Source organism: Nipponia nippon, unplaced genomic scaffold, assembly GCF_047370975.1.
Source record: "Nipponia nippon isolate SJK-2023a ecotype South Korea unplaced genomic scaffold, ASM4737097v1 scaffold_5, whole genome shotgun sequence".
Lineage (NCBI taxonomy): Eukaryota > Metazoa > Chordata > Aves > Pelecaniformes > Threskiornithidae > Nipponia > Nipponia nippon.
Genome location: NW_028262369.1, coordinates 41,672,782 through 41,690,458, shown reverse-complemented (window position 1 = coordinate 41,690,458; position 17,677 = coordinate 41,672,782). Strand labels below are relative to the sequence as shown.

Sequence of the window (17,677 nt, the reverse complement as noted above, 5' to 3'; positions counted from 1 at the left end):
ATGCTTTTCTGTAACTTTCATGTAGCAACTGCCAGAAAAGAACAAGTAAAGAAACCAGCAAAAAGTACTGGCTTATATAACTTTATTTACATATTTATATGGACTATGAAATTGCTAGAAATGATTGCTTTGCAGGAATAGGTTGTGACAAGTCATCCATCACTTAATATCTGGTCCCCCAGCAGACATTTTGAGAAGTTAAGGAACTCCGTAGTAGCTTCTATGTGTTTGTTTTCATAAGAACATTCATTGGCAGGCCTGTCAAGTGCTTGCTGTGTCAATGATCTCTCCAAAGTCTTTCTTCTTCGTAATTGCCTGAAAATTGCTATGGTATGCTCATTTCAGGGATTTTATTACAGACCAAAGGTAAGTACAGTATTATAAAGTAAACCAGGACAAAATTCACCTCTTCTCCCATGATTTAGTTTGTCCAGAGGTCTATGTTGATTTTTTTTCATTCAATGCACGGCTCGTCCAGAGTAGAAAATGATATAGAAATTTGAGACTTAAACTATCAGCATAGCACCACCGAGTTTTAGTTCATTTATACCACAATGAATCCATAATCAAATATTTTTGAATCTGTTTGCACTGCTCAACACTCTTTAAATGTTCCACTAATATTATTACCATCTATTAACCACGAGACCTTCCTATGCTGGGAATATTCCGTATCAGATCTGGGTAATCTTCCTGTTGAAATATCACTCAGTCAACAGGTGGAGTGGGAATCTCCCTAGCTAATGGCTAATAGATAAGTGCTGCTCCTTAGAGGTTTTCCTTTCATACTTACCACTTGCTATCTAGCCTTTGGGAAACTTGATTCTTGTAATCTCTTTAGTAATCAGTCTGGACAAAGGTATTTCAAGGTGTGCAGGAATTAAATAGAATAATAGAACTGTGTTGGCTCTAGCATAAGCAAAGGGAACCTTTCAAAAATGATAATAAATGAAGGTTTGGTGCTATAGGTAGAAAAAAAACCCTATAACTTCATAGTGTTTGCTAGGAATCACATTGTCCATTGGCATGTATGGAAATACACAGTAGTGGAGAATCTGACACTGTACTTCCATAGTGGATTGTGAATTCCCCCTGGAATTCCGAAACTTAAAATGTCTTTAAACAAATAGAAGCAGCTCTCTTAAGTCACGAGCACGTTCTGTGAGTACCGGTTTGCTCTGATTCAAATGCCTCTGTAGACTTACTCTGGTTTGTTACAGAAAATACCACCTGGAAACAGCTGGATAGGTGTTGAGCTATGATTACTACCACTGAGTCCTGCTACGTAGCACTGCTGGAAATTGTGCGTGCTGATAGAGCGTACTCAGGCTATTATTGCTGTGACTCTGAGTCAGTCCAGACTTCCCCTCAGCACCCAGCCTTCCTACCCTCCCTTCAACCCTTCTACCTTCAGGCTTTCATGACATGACCTATTATGCCTTTTCTTTGCTGCTTCCAAGTACTTAAATTAGTGAAATCATACAGGCTCCTGTTGCTCTGTGTGCAGATAAACTTTGCTATCAGTTGCATAGCTGGTTGTGACTGATTTACACAAGTCCCAGCCTGAAGGTGATATGGACAGTGCCAGGCAATCACAGCGCTGCTGTTTGCTATCTGACTTTTGCTCTACATAGCCACGTTCTGTGCACTTCTGACACAGTCCCACCGGGAATTTTTTAAAAAACGTTTTTCTGATGCAAATCGGAAGAGGAATGGCACTAGAGCACTGCTGGAAAAACTGGAAAACCTTTACGTTCATCTCAGTCTTGGATTTCTGAGAGGAATTTACAACGACACTTCAGCCTACAGGAGCACGCAAACACCGGGACGACTTTGTACATCCTTTCTTCAGGAATAAGGCTATAGAAATCAATGGCCATTTGTTGGACTGAAGCTGCCAGAATTTGATTTCGGCCTTCTCTGTGCCTGAGGTTGGATTTATTTTCATTTTTAAAATGAGTGACATTTTTAAAACCAAAGTCAGTGAAAATCTTCACTATGCGTTAGCCTGTGTCTGTTTAATACCTCTCACAGGAAGTTAGCAGAGCAGTTTTTCGTTGAGGTAGACACCCAAAGATTAAACTCGTTACACACCAATATTGTTTAGAAGTTTGCGGGAGAGTGTCACTCCACCAACTCCATGTACGAGGTTCACTATAACTGTAGGACAGACTTTAGTTTCCCTCTGCAGTCTGTGGAGATGGGCATCTCCAGGGGGCACTTTGGCCATTCCTAAAATAGATGAGTTGCTTTCTGGAAGTGCCTGACTCCCCCTGCTGACCACAGAGCCTCTTTCGGCCGTGCTAGTTCTCCTGTTGACAAAACAATGTTCTTGATTCTTTGTATAAAAAAACCCCAACAATGCAGGGTAGAACAAGTCCAATGTGTGGGCAAATGAAAGTCCACAGACTTTGAAAATATATTAAGTCAACATTTTAACATGAACAGAAGCATTTATGTTGCATTTTCACGTTAATGTACATTCTTTATCCCCCCCTAACAGGAGTATTCAGGAGGGTTAACTCTAATGGGCTGTTGACTACTGTCAAATTTAGGAAAACCGAAGTGCCGACCTGGAAGGGAACCAAGCTGGGTCTATGTCTGTTATCCCTTTGCCAACGCTGCACAGTCCAGTACTGATACTTCTGACAAAGGCCTAGCAGCCTCACAGTAGGCAGATAGGGAATAATCTGCCCTTGCCTCTTCCCTCATGGGCCTTACCTGATCTGTAGCAATTAAAGATTGGCTTCAATCTGGAAACATTAAATAATTTTTCTACAAAGCTGATATCCTAATTGTACTTGAAAATTCTGGAAATAACTACTTAATGCTTTTCTTAATATTGAATCATAGGTTTCAACAGCCTCCTGTGGCAATGGGTTCCACAGTTTGATTACAGAGTGAGTGTAAAAGAATTATTTTGATTTTCTACCGTTAACTTCTATGAAATGCCTCCTTGTTTCTGAACAGAGATGTACACAGATTGGGAGTTTTTCATCTTCCTTACTTTGCCTGCTCCTTTCTGCATTGTTCCTAAAGTAAGTGATTTTAATATTCTCTGCTTTTCAGGAAGTAAGGGCTTTTTTTTTTTTTTTTTTACCTTTCCCCAAGTCTGTTCTGCTTCTCCCAAATCCTTTCCATAGCTGCAGAGACTACAGTGCATATAACATTCTAGACAAATTTGTGCTAATGATTTCTATAAACACATCCTAACCTTCTGGTATTCACAGTTTCAGCCTTTATATATCTTCTTTGCATTTTTGGCTACAGCTGTGTACACAGTTACATCTTCACTTACCTAAGATAATACTGATGTCCATTTCTTGACCAAATATTGCCATGTAAGCATACCTACAGCTAATTCAGAGTTCAACAAAGTGCCCTAGTAATTCACACCACGTTTATCAGCTTTGATTTTCCTCTCTCATCTTTGTGTCCATTCACCTAGTATGCTTGGATCTCTTTGTGTAATAATTTCAATTTTTATTGTGACGTGCACGGTGTGTTGATTGATAGTGGAACTGAGATTCTACATTCCTAGGTAGAAATGATAACCCATGGTAATCTGCATGGGAAAACTTTAATTGAATTTTTAACTAAGCATATTAAGGAAAAAACCCCATATATTATGTTATGTGTATTATTTAAATGAAATAATGACCGCTAACAGCTATTATTAAATGAGTGAGAAAGAAAAAAGCATAGGAGAAATTTGGTAATTTCTAAACCAGTTCCTAATTCATCTGCTGATTTCTCTAAAACAGACAATTATCTCTACCAAAACAAATCCACTAAAGCTATGGATGTCCAGGGCTGTAATTTACCACAAAGCAGGCAAAAATGACTGTGGTTAATTGTCTTCTCTGAGTTCAATCTGAAAGGAATTTTCTGAGCATCACTATTACAGCAAGATGTGAGAGAAAGGTAAACAGCCAGGGGAGACTTCTCCCTCGTGCAAAAGGAAAGCCCCTTCCATTTCAAAGAAGCTCCATCTGTGCAGGCAAATTCTATAGACAAGGTGGGGGCTAGGGAGGGGATGGGCAAAACACAGCAGAGAAAACTGGAAGACGAGAGATTGAAATAAAAGGGCAATCGGAGGATATAATTTAGAGAGGCAAGAGAAGGAAGATGGAAGGTATGTTTTCAGCAACTTAGAGGAGATTAAGGTGCCAGGGTGTTTGAAAGGTGAAATAACTGATTTTGAGAGTGAGAAAAGCTGAGCAGGAGTTGTAATTTATGGAGGTTAGGGACTGAGAAGTTAGGTCAAACATGAGCTTTGTACGAATGCGACTTCTGATAATGCGACATAAGACAGCAGAAGACTCAGCGTGGGGGATGTTTAAGGCAATCCATTGCTGGATATGACGCTGATGCCCAAAGACGATGCACAGAGCAAGGCAAAAGTTGTCTTTGCTTATACTTGTTTCTCAGCAATGGCTTCCCTCACAATGCTTTTTGCTGCCTTTTCTGATCATACAGAAAGTTTTAACCAGAACTGGCTAATTAGGCTCTCATATTAAAATAAGTAGTTCTAGTTCTGACAGTGAAAAGTTGTGGTTTAAATGAAAGTCAAACCACACAATCTGTGTACCGGTGTAAGCTGTGATTATTGCTGTGCATGGCTGCTTTGCTGATGGCCAAATCAGCACAGTGACCACAGTGTTTCTTCTGTATTCAAAATCACACTCTATTACTGTTTAATGTCACAGAAGCAGGTTTAGAACAGTTGGTTTAAATTTAACTACATTTCAATATCCCCTTCTCCTTTCTTCACCTTTCTATGCTGTCTCTCTCCCTGTTTTCCCCTTGTCTCCCAAGAGACAGCTATAGTTACAGTCACACAGATACTTTAAGATTCGTGCAGTTCTAACTTTGAAATAGATACTCATCTATTGTGAACTGGCACAAATGCATTGAAGGCACGCTGGATTAATACAAATAGTTCTCTGTCCTCTCCTCCCACATCTGAAAGCAGAAGAACTCATAAGCCAGATCCACACCATAACTGTAGATGTATAAACTAGGAATTTTTTTTAGCATGTAAGAAAAGCAGAATGAAGAGCAGGATCAAAATACTATGGAAAGACAGACTTTGATAGTCACATTTCTTAAGAGCAGTATGCAGCCTAAATAGATTTTTTGAAGAAACTGAGATCTTACCTTTTGTGCCTTTGATGTTCAGAAACCAAGGTGTCAGACTGCATTTTGATGTCACATTTATCACTACCACTTTGCAAACGACGACAAGGTAGAGGACTGAAAGAAGTACAGTCTGAGATGATAAATCCTTTTGATGCTGTGTTATTGTGCTTTATTCATGCACGTATCCATCCAGGTGAAGTTTGCCTTTCTTTTGTGGGGTTAAGAAAAACAGATGGAAAAAGGTATTTTAGAAATGTCCATGGCGGGGCTAAGAAATACTCGCTGAAGACTTTTCCTCTGATAAATCAGTTACCATCTAAGGGACCTACTTGTGTTGTTTGCCATTTATAATCTAGTAAATATTTAACTTGCTACATAAGAGACTTGGGGCTGCGTGATTTATAAGTGGGTGTAGCCCTTACTTTGGCATTTATTGTGGCCCTTTGTTCTGGACAAAGCCTAACTAAATTAGCGGGTGAGGTAAAGATTGTGGTGATTTACTGTAATTTCTGGACAGATGATAATGCTCGGCAGGTGCTAAAGGTTGCTTTTAACAAAAATTATAAACTTTCATATCATGAACTGTTTTAAATGAAATAAGTGTGTTGACAATCTTCAGGAAAGATTGCAGCAGATGCATTCTAAAATTGAACTTCTGTGATCAGGAATGCTGAATTTTCTTAGAGATACAATGAGCGCACTATATTGGATATGGAATCAATACATGTTTTGTTTCATGCAAAATTGCTTTGAAAGCAATAATTCCGTGGCACCTGTTCGATTTTTCCTGTCTCAAGTTTCATGACACATCGATTTGTCGATCCAGTGGTGTGCGAAGAACGAAAGGAAACGTGGCTCCGTGTCTGACAGGATGCCGTACTTGCTCTCTGAGCCGCATCTCAGACTGTGCAGGATTCAGCATATGTGATGCAGAGAATGTTTGCATCAGATCTGCAAAGAATTTGGCTAAAAGAATATGCAATCTCAAATAGTCAAGTTATGTATTAGACAAATTGAAAAATCTGGAAAAGATGCCTCTCTAAGCAGATTCATCAGGAACAAAGAGTTAAGGGAGGCAGGGGCTGGGAACAGGTCAGAAACCTGAGGGGCCATTGCCACCTTCAGTGGAAGTTTCAGGGGCTGGGGAATCTGGCATGTAAATCTCTGAACTATCATAAGAAGACATGGCCTTTTTATTTTTTTCCATTTTAGCGATGTGAGATCTCTCTGAGACGTGGAAATATTCGAAGGCCAGCTGGGCTATTGTTCTGTGTTTTGTAATATAAGTAAAGGTAGGCTGGCACAGGCATTGGTGAGCGCAGAAACACCAGCTGTGTGGCAGTCTGGGTCCAAGTCTACAACACTTGTGCTGGCTGATACAAGTTTTGTTCTGCGAGCAGTGTACCCCAGTTCCCAGAGGTGACTCCTGCTGGGCAAGATTACCAGCCATAAGTAAGGTCTGCTCTTTACTGATGGGGAGATCTGCTGACTTACGAGACTCACTAGTCCCAGAGTTTTGGCCTCCTGCCAGCGGAAGGCTGGTGAACTGTGTCATGGTACCACCTCCTAGCCTTCCTTCTGGACTCATGGTCCCATCTTTTTGGTAGGTGAACATAAAGGAGCTGGAAAATATAATTTTGTAGGTGTCATTTCTACGCTTGTCTTGGGGTTTAACTCCACCTGGCAACCAAGCACCACACAGCCGCTCGCTCACCCTCCCCCACTCGGTGGGGTGGGGGAGAGAATTGGAAGAGCAAAACTAAGAAAACTTGTGGGTTGAGATAGGAACAGTTTAATAATTGAAATAATAATAATAATAATAATATTGTAATGAAAACAATGAGAGAGAGAGAGAGAAAACCCAGGAAAAACAAGTGATGTACCCGCTCACCACCTGCCGACCGATGCCCAGCCCAGCCCATCCCTGAGAAGCAATCGCTGCCCCCCACCCAACTCCCCCAGTTTATATACTGGGCATGACGTCACGCGGTATGGCATAGCCCTTCGGCCAGGCTGGGTCAGCTGTCCTGGCCGTGCCCCCTCCCAGCTTCTTGTGCACCGGGCAGAGCACGGGAAGCTGAAAAGTCCCTGACTGGTGTAAGCACTTCTTAGCAACAACTACAACATCAGGGTGTTATCAACGTTATTCTCATCCTAAATCCAAAACACAGCCCTACACCAGCTACTAGGAAGAAAATTAACTCTATCCCAGCTGAAACCAGGACAACTTGGCCAGGTAAAACTCCTAAAAATCCTTTGCTGCTTGTGTATATATTGCCTTAGTTATTTGTCTTCAGGAAAAGATAAGAAAAATATTTTAAACAGTAGTGAAGGAAATCATTTTAAAGGAGATGAAAAAAAAAATCTTTAACTATGCTGACTTGAATATCAACTCCTTTATGCAAGATTTGCATCTTTAGATGGCATAGGAACCCAAACGTTGTCATTTTTAAAACATTTCCTTTAAAAAGAACTCTTTGCATTGAAATCTTTCCAGAACGCCTGTAGCGTCTCTGGCTGTAGCGTGGATTAAGTCTTGACGGAACAGCTGCGGCATCTGGCGTACGAGGTCCGGTGCGGTGACGTCTCCCTCTGTCGGGATCGCTGCGGTACTGCAGGGCGCGCCCGGGTCCGCCCCGGCGCCTGGCGGGGCGGCGGCGGCCGCACGGCGTGCGGGGGCTCAGCCGGCGGAGGGGGCCACCACCGTCCCCATAGCAGATAAGAAAGACAGACGGACGGAGGCGATCCCAAATCCCAAACGCTGCTCGGTTTCTTGACGCCTCGGAAAGGCAACTGCCAGCAGGAGCAGAGCACTGAATCTCAAGCTCGATTATTAACTGTTTAATGCCTCAGGACACAGTTATTTTTAGAGCAATGTAAGGCTCCTAATTCGTTAAAAAGTTTGTGCTTCTTCCTTAGACAGAAACAATATAGCTTATTTTTGAATATTTCTCTTTTGTATTGTTTTTTATGATCTCTAAAAACATACGCGTGGGATTATTTTTTGCTATAGGCCTATCACCTTTTTAAAAGGGGGTCAGAAGTGTAATTATGGTATTATAATTACATAATTTATAAGTATCCCCTATATTTATATTTAATGAAGACTTACTGTATACCATGTTCAAGCATTACTCACCAAAATTTAATTCTCGTCTACTGCAAATGTTTGGGTCAAATTCGGGTAAACCAATACCTGAATAATAACACTAAAAGCAGGATGGGAATGTAATGAACATACCCAAATATTCAGAAAAGACTGGACAAAACAGAGAGGTCCCTGCCAGACTGTGACTGGTAAGAAAATCGCCGTTCTTTCCTAACATAGAAATTCATGAAAGCGTTGCCCGGATCTATGTGATGCAAAAGACAGGAACATGCAGTTAGTGCTCTACAGGGTTTATTTTGGACGTTCAAAAATACACATAGATGCATGTTAAGGACCACAGACCACGTTGGCTTTACTTTATATTGAGACTTTCATCTTCGTATAGTAGTGTCTGTAGCTTGAAGTTATCTTAATATTAGTTGTTGTCCTACAGGAACTTTGCTTGTCTGAAGAGATAATTTTGTTCCCAGAACTGCTACGCAGTATTGTAGATGTGATGATACTTTCTTGATTACTTTCTTTTGAGTCTTGCTGCTATCGAATTTTAACCCAAAACAGCTTTAAAGCAAAAGAACGCCTTTTCCTCCTCTGTTAAGGCATCATCTTTTTCACTGTTGCTCAGTTTAGCCAGAACAGTAGCAGTAGCGTGGTGGGTTGGCAACGGAACAGCTCAGGGCAGCTGATGGATTTATGCTTCGTTATGTCTTGTTCAACTGGTCAGATACGAGAGGCAGTAGCAAAGTGTGTGAAGCCTCAAATTTTCTACACAGTTCTCATGAAGTGCCACCTAAGTCAGCCAAGAGCTGTACATACTCAGACTTCCTTAAAATGGAGGTAATGTTGAAATGCACATTTACAGCTTGACTTGAAATCTCTACAGATTTGCAAATGTCACCAGTGATCATTGAGAACTGATCCTCTGCAACGGATAAAAATTGTGTTTCATTTGGCATCGGATCACTTTTCAGATTAGTATTCTTGAAATTAATTTAAATTATATGTTTAATAATATGTTGTTCAATTTTATGTAATATGAAAGTGACCCACCATCACTGTGTCATTTCCTATGTGTCGTTTTTTCTATGCAAAGTACTGCCAAACTTTCATCTGAAACACTGAAGTGCCGCTCTGATTGAATTTGATTCCTGGCATTAGAAATCTGGGCTTAGTTTCCTGCTTTTTTAAGTGTGTTGTAAACGTTTCCAAGCAAATATATACAATTGTTAATGTCTTCGAGCCTCTCGCAGAGTACTGAAAATGGATTGCTTTGAAGTTTTGTTACTATATTTAATTTCTGTCTGAATAAAAATAATTCTATTTCTATTTAGGCATTTCAAAATACCTTTGGTTAATTTTGTGTGACAAAGCCTAGATACAGAAAAGCTGAGAGTGTCAAAGGTCTTAAGCCTGTAAAAAATCCTGATCTTTTTTCTGTCACTTGAGTGTCACTGGAGAAAGATCTAAGACACTGGAGGAGACGCTCCTCTTGGTGCTTAGCTCTCTGGCTCGCGCTGCATAGCTGCTCTCATTCGCTTAACATGTAAAAGCAAATTTTACTCTTAGAGGGAGTAAAATTACTTTAAATTGCCTCGTTCCATTATCTCTAATTTAAAAAATTGCCTACCCATCTGTTTGTCTTTCACATAGCATCACCTCACTTTGGAAGATGCATCCTGATTCTGCTTTTCAGGGGTGCATCTCTGGGCATCACACAATGAATTTTATTCCTCTGTATATTCTGCCGTTAGGGTCTCGTACAGAAGAATTTCTAGTGTGTCTAGATTGGTGGTTTAGTTCCAATCAGGAATGTACTTTTGTAGCCAATCCGCTTGTCCCTGCTAAACGTGCTTTGGTTCACATCATGGAGCAGTCTTGGGGTGCTTCTTTGGATCTCTTTCAGGGGAAACTGAAGAGGACGATGGGTTCCAAGAGCAGAGTCAATGCTCACCAACAACATTCAGCCCCTAATGGGACCTGATTAGTTCTTGTCTGAGGTCAGCCCCCGTGAAATACGCATAGTGAGGATGTCGGGTCATCAGCACCAACTGTTTCATTCCACAGCTCTGTTTCGAGTGAACCCCAGGCCTTGCTGATGTGTACGTGGCCTCTGTCTTGTTAGCGTGATTCCTTTTAGCAGAGGCGGTGTCTGTCTCCTTGGCCTTGGAAGCCCTTGTGGAAATGTCTCTTAACAATTATGTTTCTGTGAGACCACACATCCAATTGCGCTTTCTCTATTTTCGGAGGGAAGGAGGAAGGAAATCGGTTCTTTGCCAGAGCCCGCTCTGAGGTTTTACTGAATCTATGGCAGATTGCTCAGTGCTGGCGTTCTGCTTTGGCTAAACTAGAGAAGCTGGAATCAACTGTGTTTATTTTCAAATATCCCCAGAATCAGAGTATTCCCCAGGTATTCTCTGGAGCTTAACTTCAGGCTTGCCCCTTCTACAAAAGTAGGGGAGCGGAGAGAGACACAAGGGGAGGTTTGCCAGCTAGCAACAGGGAAGTGGCAAAATGGAGCGTTCTCTTCTTACGCCATATAAATAACCATTTCTGGAGTCTTCTGGGACGCATTTTCATTTCCATTTTCTTTCTTGCCTTCCCAAAAGCTTCCTCCCAAAAAGAAGCGACAGAGGCTGACCTGTAGATGTCATGTTTCTTCATGTGGTATCTTTTTGGAGAAAGCTTGACCCTAGTGAGACTAAAAGAAAAATAAATTTCAGTAATGATGAACTAATGCAGCCCTAATGGAATGCTCCTAGACTGACTGGGTTTTAATGGCATGGCAGTGTAGCAAATTTCTGGATTTTAATGAGATAAGCAAAATAACTGCCCTTTACGTGATACTATTAATAGGCTGAACTTGATTAAATTAGAACATAAGCAGTCTGCAGATCGAGGCAGGTATACTGTGGAAACACTGAGTTCAACGTCAGTGACATAGCAAAGATATTTAGGTTCCTGTGGCTGTGATTTATACCTAAAAAAATTAAATTTGGAAAGCTGCACACATTACCAGATTGGATTGTTGATGCTTCTTCAAGATTTTTTTCTTTTTTTTTTTTTTCCTTCCCTTTTCTTTTTCCTGCTCTATAAAAGCTCAGAGTTCTCTATAGGTTGCCATGAACTCTGGAAGAGAAAGTGCATGAATGTCAAATCTGAATAGTTTGAGGTCAAATATCTTCAGTAAGATGGCAATATTTGGTCCCTATAAGACAGTTCAGAGCAGTTTTGAGGTGATCGCGGTTTTCTGATTTTTACCATGATTTGGCACTTGTAATTCTATACTATGGTTGAAGCTGGTGTTCATTGATACAGCTGCGGTTGACGTGTCTCTAGCACCTAAGAAAAGGAAGTGATCTTCCTTAAGATTTTGGGCAGTTATTCTGTGGAATTTAGGTAATCTATGGTAAAAATGTCCACCAGTTAGAAGTTTAGTCCAAGCAAATGGCTTCATCTGAACTCACAAAATACTTGATGTGCTTTTCAGATATGACACACGCTGCTCATTTTTGTTCCTCACTGGAACTCAGAGGCAGGAAATAAGCTTCAAAGAGATGTTAGTGTAGCAATATGTTATTAACTCCTCTTTGCAGTTGGATGAAGCCTTGAAGAATTTGGGATAAAACTCAGCTGTCTTAATGAAACAGCATTTTTTTAATCGTATTATGTACCAAGCTAATAGCTGCTTCAAAATTTTACTTCATTAACTGGGAAACATTAAAAGCTCAAAACCACTGTGAAGGATGTGTTAATCAAAAATATTAATGGAATGTGCTGACCTCCAGATATATGTTCCCATGCACAAAAATAAGGGCTCTGTAATTGAGACCCATTAATGATTGTGGCTATATTGGCTGAATTAGCAGACTCAGGTGCTGGCTGGCATTCAATATTGCCAATTTTTTGCTCTGTTAGCTATATAAATGGGGGGGGGGGGGGGAAGAGAGCTTTAACAGCAATCCAGTCTTTACTAATGGGAAGGTGCTTAAGATGCAAATGAAAAGCTCTCCTATTCCCTCTTTCAATATATATAGTAAGTGTATTCAGTCTGTCCTTGCTTTCCTCCTGTTAAAAGAAATTTATTATTTGAGACTGAGCTGTGCAGATTTCTGTGCTGCTCAGTGGTTGTGCTACAATACAAAGATCGTAGATCTCATTCCCATGTAAGGACACCTCTTTCTTTCTGTAGCAGAAACTCATTAATTTTAATACACACCAGTGAAGCAGCTGAGTGGGCTTTGAGGTCTCCTTCACAGCAGCATGTTCTGTTGCTTCTGCACCACTGAGGTCATTATTCTTTTATTAAGAAAGCAAGGAGGAATATAGTGTGTACTGTCCTAATGCTATCTTGCTCAGATACCACAGGGCACTCTCCAGAAACATAGAGAGCCTGGCTGAAAAATGAAATGAAGCCTTCTTTGTTTTGTTTAATCCATGAGTGAGGAACATGTGGCACATATTTCTGCATGATTTGCTGCTTCTCTGTTTCCTTCGTACTCTAAAGTTACGCAGGTCAAGGCTAGGAAAATTGGCTGTGTAAGAAATAAACGCCAGCGATGCTATAAAGGGCCAATAAAGGACTTGTCTGCATTTCCTCTGCAAACAGCTGTATGTAAGGTATTTCCTCAAGTCTCCAATATTTAACTGTGCTGACGTGAGTATTTTTACAGAGGTACACATTTGCTTTCTGTGTTGCTTCTTTAGGATTGAGACTTCTTTCAAGCCTTGGGAGCCCAGTTCCATTTCTGCCAGTTCCTAAATGGGTCTGAAAGTCTCAGCCCAGTTCTGCCAGAATGCAGGAGGGGAGGCATTCATCTAGTGTTCAGGTCAGTGAAGCTTTTTAGGGGAGGCACGCAGTGGTGCTCAAGACCTGAGAGCATTGATTCAGGTCCAATTCAGATTTGAATTCAGAATGGAGGTTTGATTCAGCTGTCACATCCTCCAGCCTCTTTGTCCCACCTCTGTTCTGTCAATACAAAAACAAATAGCAAACAGAGAATCCGTAGATTTCGGCACACTGTCGTCTGAAGTTAGTACTCAGGCAGAATACGTGGTCATTTCTGCATATCCAATATTAGCCATATTTTTTACCTTGTTCATTAAAGAAGTCTCTATTTAATCTCAGTTTTGATTCTGCAGAATTTCTCAGGACTCAGCTGTGGGGATTAAATCCAAACAGCCGTTCTTAAAGTTTCTAAGACCAAGTCTCCCTTCTTTTCTCTTTCTAGGTTTGTGTCTCCTTACTGTTCCTGTGTAAATATGCCCCTTTTTTTTCTGGTTTTCCCCAAGACTTCTTAATTCTAATTTACAGGCCCAAAAGTCTCCCTCATGTGCAGTAGTTCCCATACTCCGAAAAATGTGCATCCTGAGCTCCAGCAGAGCCTTATCCAACCTACCTCTCCTGGGCAATCGTTCAGGAAAAAGAATGAAGGAATGGTATTGGAATGTCTCCCAGTAAGCCCATGCTGTTTTCTCCCTATGGTGATCGATTAGTGTTCTGTCAAGAACTGCACACATTAATTGATGTTCTGTGTGATAGAGGGCGTCTGCTGCGTTTGCTTGTTTGCAGTTCATGTACAACAGCAATGTTCTATGTAGTGTCTCTCTGTTCTGCACTGGGAACTGGGGTGTGGCTGGACAGCAGCGAGGCAGGCAACCTTGCTTTCTTGTCCTTGTTACCTACATAGCAGGTTGGGTGAATCCTTTGGCAGGAAGACAAAGAAAAAGTGTGTTTTGCTAAGCAGACTTTTGTCTGGCATGTGGAGAGATGAGAGGGCTCCTGTGAAGAACAGAGAGTAGACAAAAAGCCAAGCACTGGAAATGCTAAAAGAAAAAAGACTTTCCAGAGGACCCAGAGTGATGTGCTGCAATCTAAAGATGAAGCAAAGTTCATTGTATGTATCGTTCTTCCCCATATCTGCATTAGTATCAGTACTTCCATGATTTCCTGAGAGTTTTGTCAGCCGTCAAAAATCCAACTTTTATCCAGATTAACATTTCTGAATCTTTACACAGTACTCTGGTTGCCAGTCGAATGGGAAGGAGGTGAAGGTTGTGGTCTCTTGGAAGCAGCGCGGCCTTGGATCAGTGTAAGCTGATGGGAAAGATTCTCTCACCTTATATCATTGCCCTGTCAGGCAGAAAATAATATTTGCCTCAGAGTAAGTGAACAACCTGTTTATATTTAATCACTGGAGGAGTTGGTACCACCCATTTACTGTAGGAGGAAAGGTGTTTTCCATGACCAGATGTCTGCATTCCCTCATTAGGAGGACATAGCCCTCCATAATGGTGGCTGGCATGCTAAAAGTAACTGGCTTGCTGTCAAGAAATCTCTGGTGGATGACTGAGGAGAGTTAGAATCAGAAGAGCAGCTCTGAGTATGAAAAGATATATAAATCAACATCCTCCCTCTATCTTGAGTGCTCACTTAGGCAAAGGGAGCTGGATGCCTGGCCAAGAGGCTGGGTAAATATTCTGTGAGTGTGGTGGCTGGAGGGAGAGGCTTGCTGCTTGGACAAAGGCAAATCTTTACCATGAAATATCTTCACAAAAAGCATTGAAGCTTCCTGCCCAGGGAAAAACTCAGGCCTGGAGATAACTGAGATTTAGAAAATGTCAGGTTTTATGAGAAAAGCCAGATGATGGCAGCATAGAATGCAACAGAAGACTGAGAAAATTCCTGGGTTAAGTAGCAAGAGGCCTGCCCTTGAAAACTGAGTCAGAGTTCAACCTTTCCATCTCATCCTCCACTTCAGCAGTGGCTTTTGAAATACAGGTTTACGGTTCTGGGAAGAAGAAAAGAAAACAGATTTTGTTCTGTGTACATGTGTTGATCTTTCCTAAGCTATGCAATAAATCAGCTCAGAAATTTTTTGTGTATCATCAGAGGTAAACAATTCTGCTTTATCCTTTCAGATCCAGAAATCTTGTATTTTTTCCTCAGCTGTATAAATTCTTCTAGCAAGTCCTACCCTCTACAAATAATACCTTCTTAATTCTTGTCATCAAAACCTATTCTGTAACTACTCCAGCCTCCAAGACAGAATTCAGAATATAGCTCTGGATATAATGGAAAATACAAGCCATGTGCCTGTTAGATTTTCAAGAGAAAAGCTTGACAAATGATGTCTGAATCAAAGATGATTGTCTTGGGCACCTCAGAAACTAACGTCTTTTTTTGTTGTGTGATAGAGAAGTGCTGTCTCTGTGGCAAAATACCGGCCTGCATTTTCCTGGAGCACTGATTACTGGTATTGGCAAAGGACAAGATGATCACTGCGCAGGGGCTGTTTTCTCTAGATCTACTGGTTTGTATTGGTCACGAAAGCAGGGAGTTGGGTTTTAACACAGCCCTTCACAATTGCTTCTGCAGAGGTAGCCATACAGCCCCGGGAGAAGCAAGCATGCGGCAGAGCACTTTCAGGACACGTACCATTATGAGGTAGGAATGGAAGACCGTGAAGCACCACAAGGTCACAGCACATTCACAGCTGCTGTGAATATGCCTTACCTCTATGCTGCTACCATTTGGAAGTGGGATTGCCAAGCTGCTCCAATGGTTTTATTTTAATGTTTATTGACAACGTTGCCCTCACAAGCTTATAGAAGTAGCTTCCTGGATAAGCAAAAGATAAATGGCTGAAATGCACTTGAACGTCGAATGCTCTTCTGCCAACAGAGACTGCTGAATTAATGCTCATTACATCTGCAAACTCCTCAGTCTCCTTGGGGTTTAATTTAAATTTCAAGGACATGGGTACTTTACTGAACACTTACAGAAAGAAGAGATGCTGCAAAGAGGAACTGGGACTGTACCAGCTTCTGAGTTTCTGGGTGGGATGGGAGTGCACTACATTTTAAGTTCAACTGTTTTCTGGAATGGCAGACTCTCATTGCTGCTGTGACAGGCTCTGGCTCTACAAATCTCAGTTATTGTACAGTTGGCCCTAGTTTGTAGAGCAGAACCGACTCTTTTGCCTGCACTGCCTGCCACCTGAAAAGGAGGCGGTCTCCTGTAAACAGCAGGAATTGTCAAGCCCTGCTTCACTGGGCTACTTTGAGAAAAACCTAAGGACAATAACTTTTGTCCTTGTATTTGTGTAAGCACCGTCTCTGGGACTGCGCTCATTGTGAGTTTCTACCCCAGCAGTTGCAAAAGACAAGATTCTGGCTTATTCTGGTTCTATTAGCTGTGATAGTAAATACGGGCATCAGAACCAGAAAAAAGGGGATATTTCCCTGTGAAACCTACTCAGGGCAGCTCAGTGTTATGGCAAGAGAGCAGGCCTCAGAAGAAACTTGACTCTCCTTTCCATTCCTGAGAGATCTTACAAATAATAGATGTCTAGTGGGTTCCTCTGGCTGGTAAAAGCAATTCAAACCACTCAGTAGCACCAGTAAGGGATGTCTGGAATTCCCATGGACAGAGAAGCGAAGCCCTCACCTAGCATATGTACAATAAAACAGGAAGGGGAAAATACCTTAAGGGAGGCAAGGGGAGTAAGATGCCTGCTGCTGCTTACTGTCCAATGCAAACTAAAATCCTTGCCAATAGGGACAAATGGCTTAATATCCGTACAGCACTTTGAAGATCTGAAGTACAGTAAGTGCTATTATTGTTATTTTTACTGCAGAAGCTAAGATTGCTCTTCTACATAGATATGTTGGAGTTTTATCTTTCAAACATTGTATTAAAAAAGGCCTGTGTGAATTTTTTCTGAAAAGGAATGAATGGTATGGTACATTTATCAACACAGGAATAAAGCATTCACAATTAGGCCCTTCACTTTGTATAGGCATGGAGGAAAGGAATTTCTGAGTCAGCATGTGGTGCCATTAAACATCTTTAAAGGTGGTTTAATAATAGTCTTTTCACATCTTTTTAGTGCATATGACTCTTACTTTAAAAATAAAAGAAGAAAATTGCTCTCGGGGGTTGAGTGTGCTGCATTCATGCTATTCTGCACCTCTGATTGTAAGTACTACAATCAGGAGGGTGAACAAAACATGACCGTGAAAATGGGCATCATAATTGTGGAGCGATACTGCTAGTGCACGTTTTCCAGGAATGCTAATTAGGTGCATGTCAGGGGTAAGCAGACAGAGCCTCAGTACACGGCTGTGCTGCTCCCCCTCGGAGATCTGTCTTTCTAGTCATGAAATCTTTCGTGTCTTTTCTAACCCGTAGTTTTCAAGACAGCCACATATTGGTGTGTCTGCAGTACAGTCTCTGCTGTTAGTCCTTTGGAGCGAACAGGAATATCCTGACGCTGTATCTTGTCACAGTCAATTTTAAGGGTTTGAACAGCTCCAAGACAACACTTTGCTCCTAATTAGCAGCTAGTTTAATACACAAAAGTTTTGCAGCCGTCACAGGGCTATGCTGAAAACGTTGCGCTCTTGGTTACAAAAGGTTGCAATGCTGGA

General features: G+C 41.3%; 2 protein-coding genes across 2 annotated transcripts in view; one reads left to right on the top strand and one right to left on the bottom strand.

Annotated features, from left to right (window-relative positions):
• Window positions 1–5,417, bottom strand: part of PALMD (palmdelphin) — a 55,711-nt gene extending 50,294 nt beyond the window's left edge. Inside the window, exon 1 of the mRNA XM_009468277.2 lies at window positions 5,161–5,417. Coding sequence (XP_009466552.2) covers window positions 5,161–5,204 — 44 coding nt within the window. The 5' untranslated portion in view covers window positions 5,205–5,417. The remainder of the gene's footprint in view (window positions 1–5,160) is intronic.
• Window positions 5,418–7,275: 1,858 nt separating this feature from the next.
• The window catches only part of PLPPR5 (phospholipid phosphatase related 5), a 252,420-nt gene continuing 242,018 nt past the window's right edge, over window positions 7,276–17,677 (top strand). The window contains exon 1 of the mRNA XM_087730605.1: window positions 7,276–7,378. The gene's annotated coding sequence lies outside the window, so the exon portion shown is untranslated. The remainder of the gene's footprint in view (window positions 7,379–17,677) is intronic.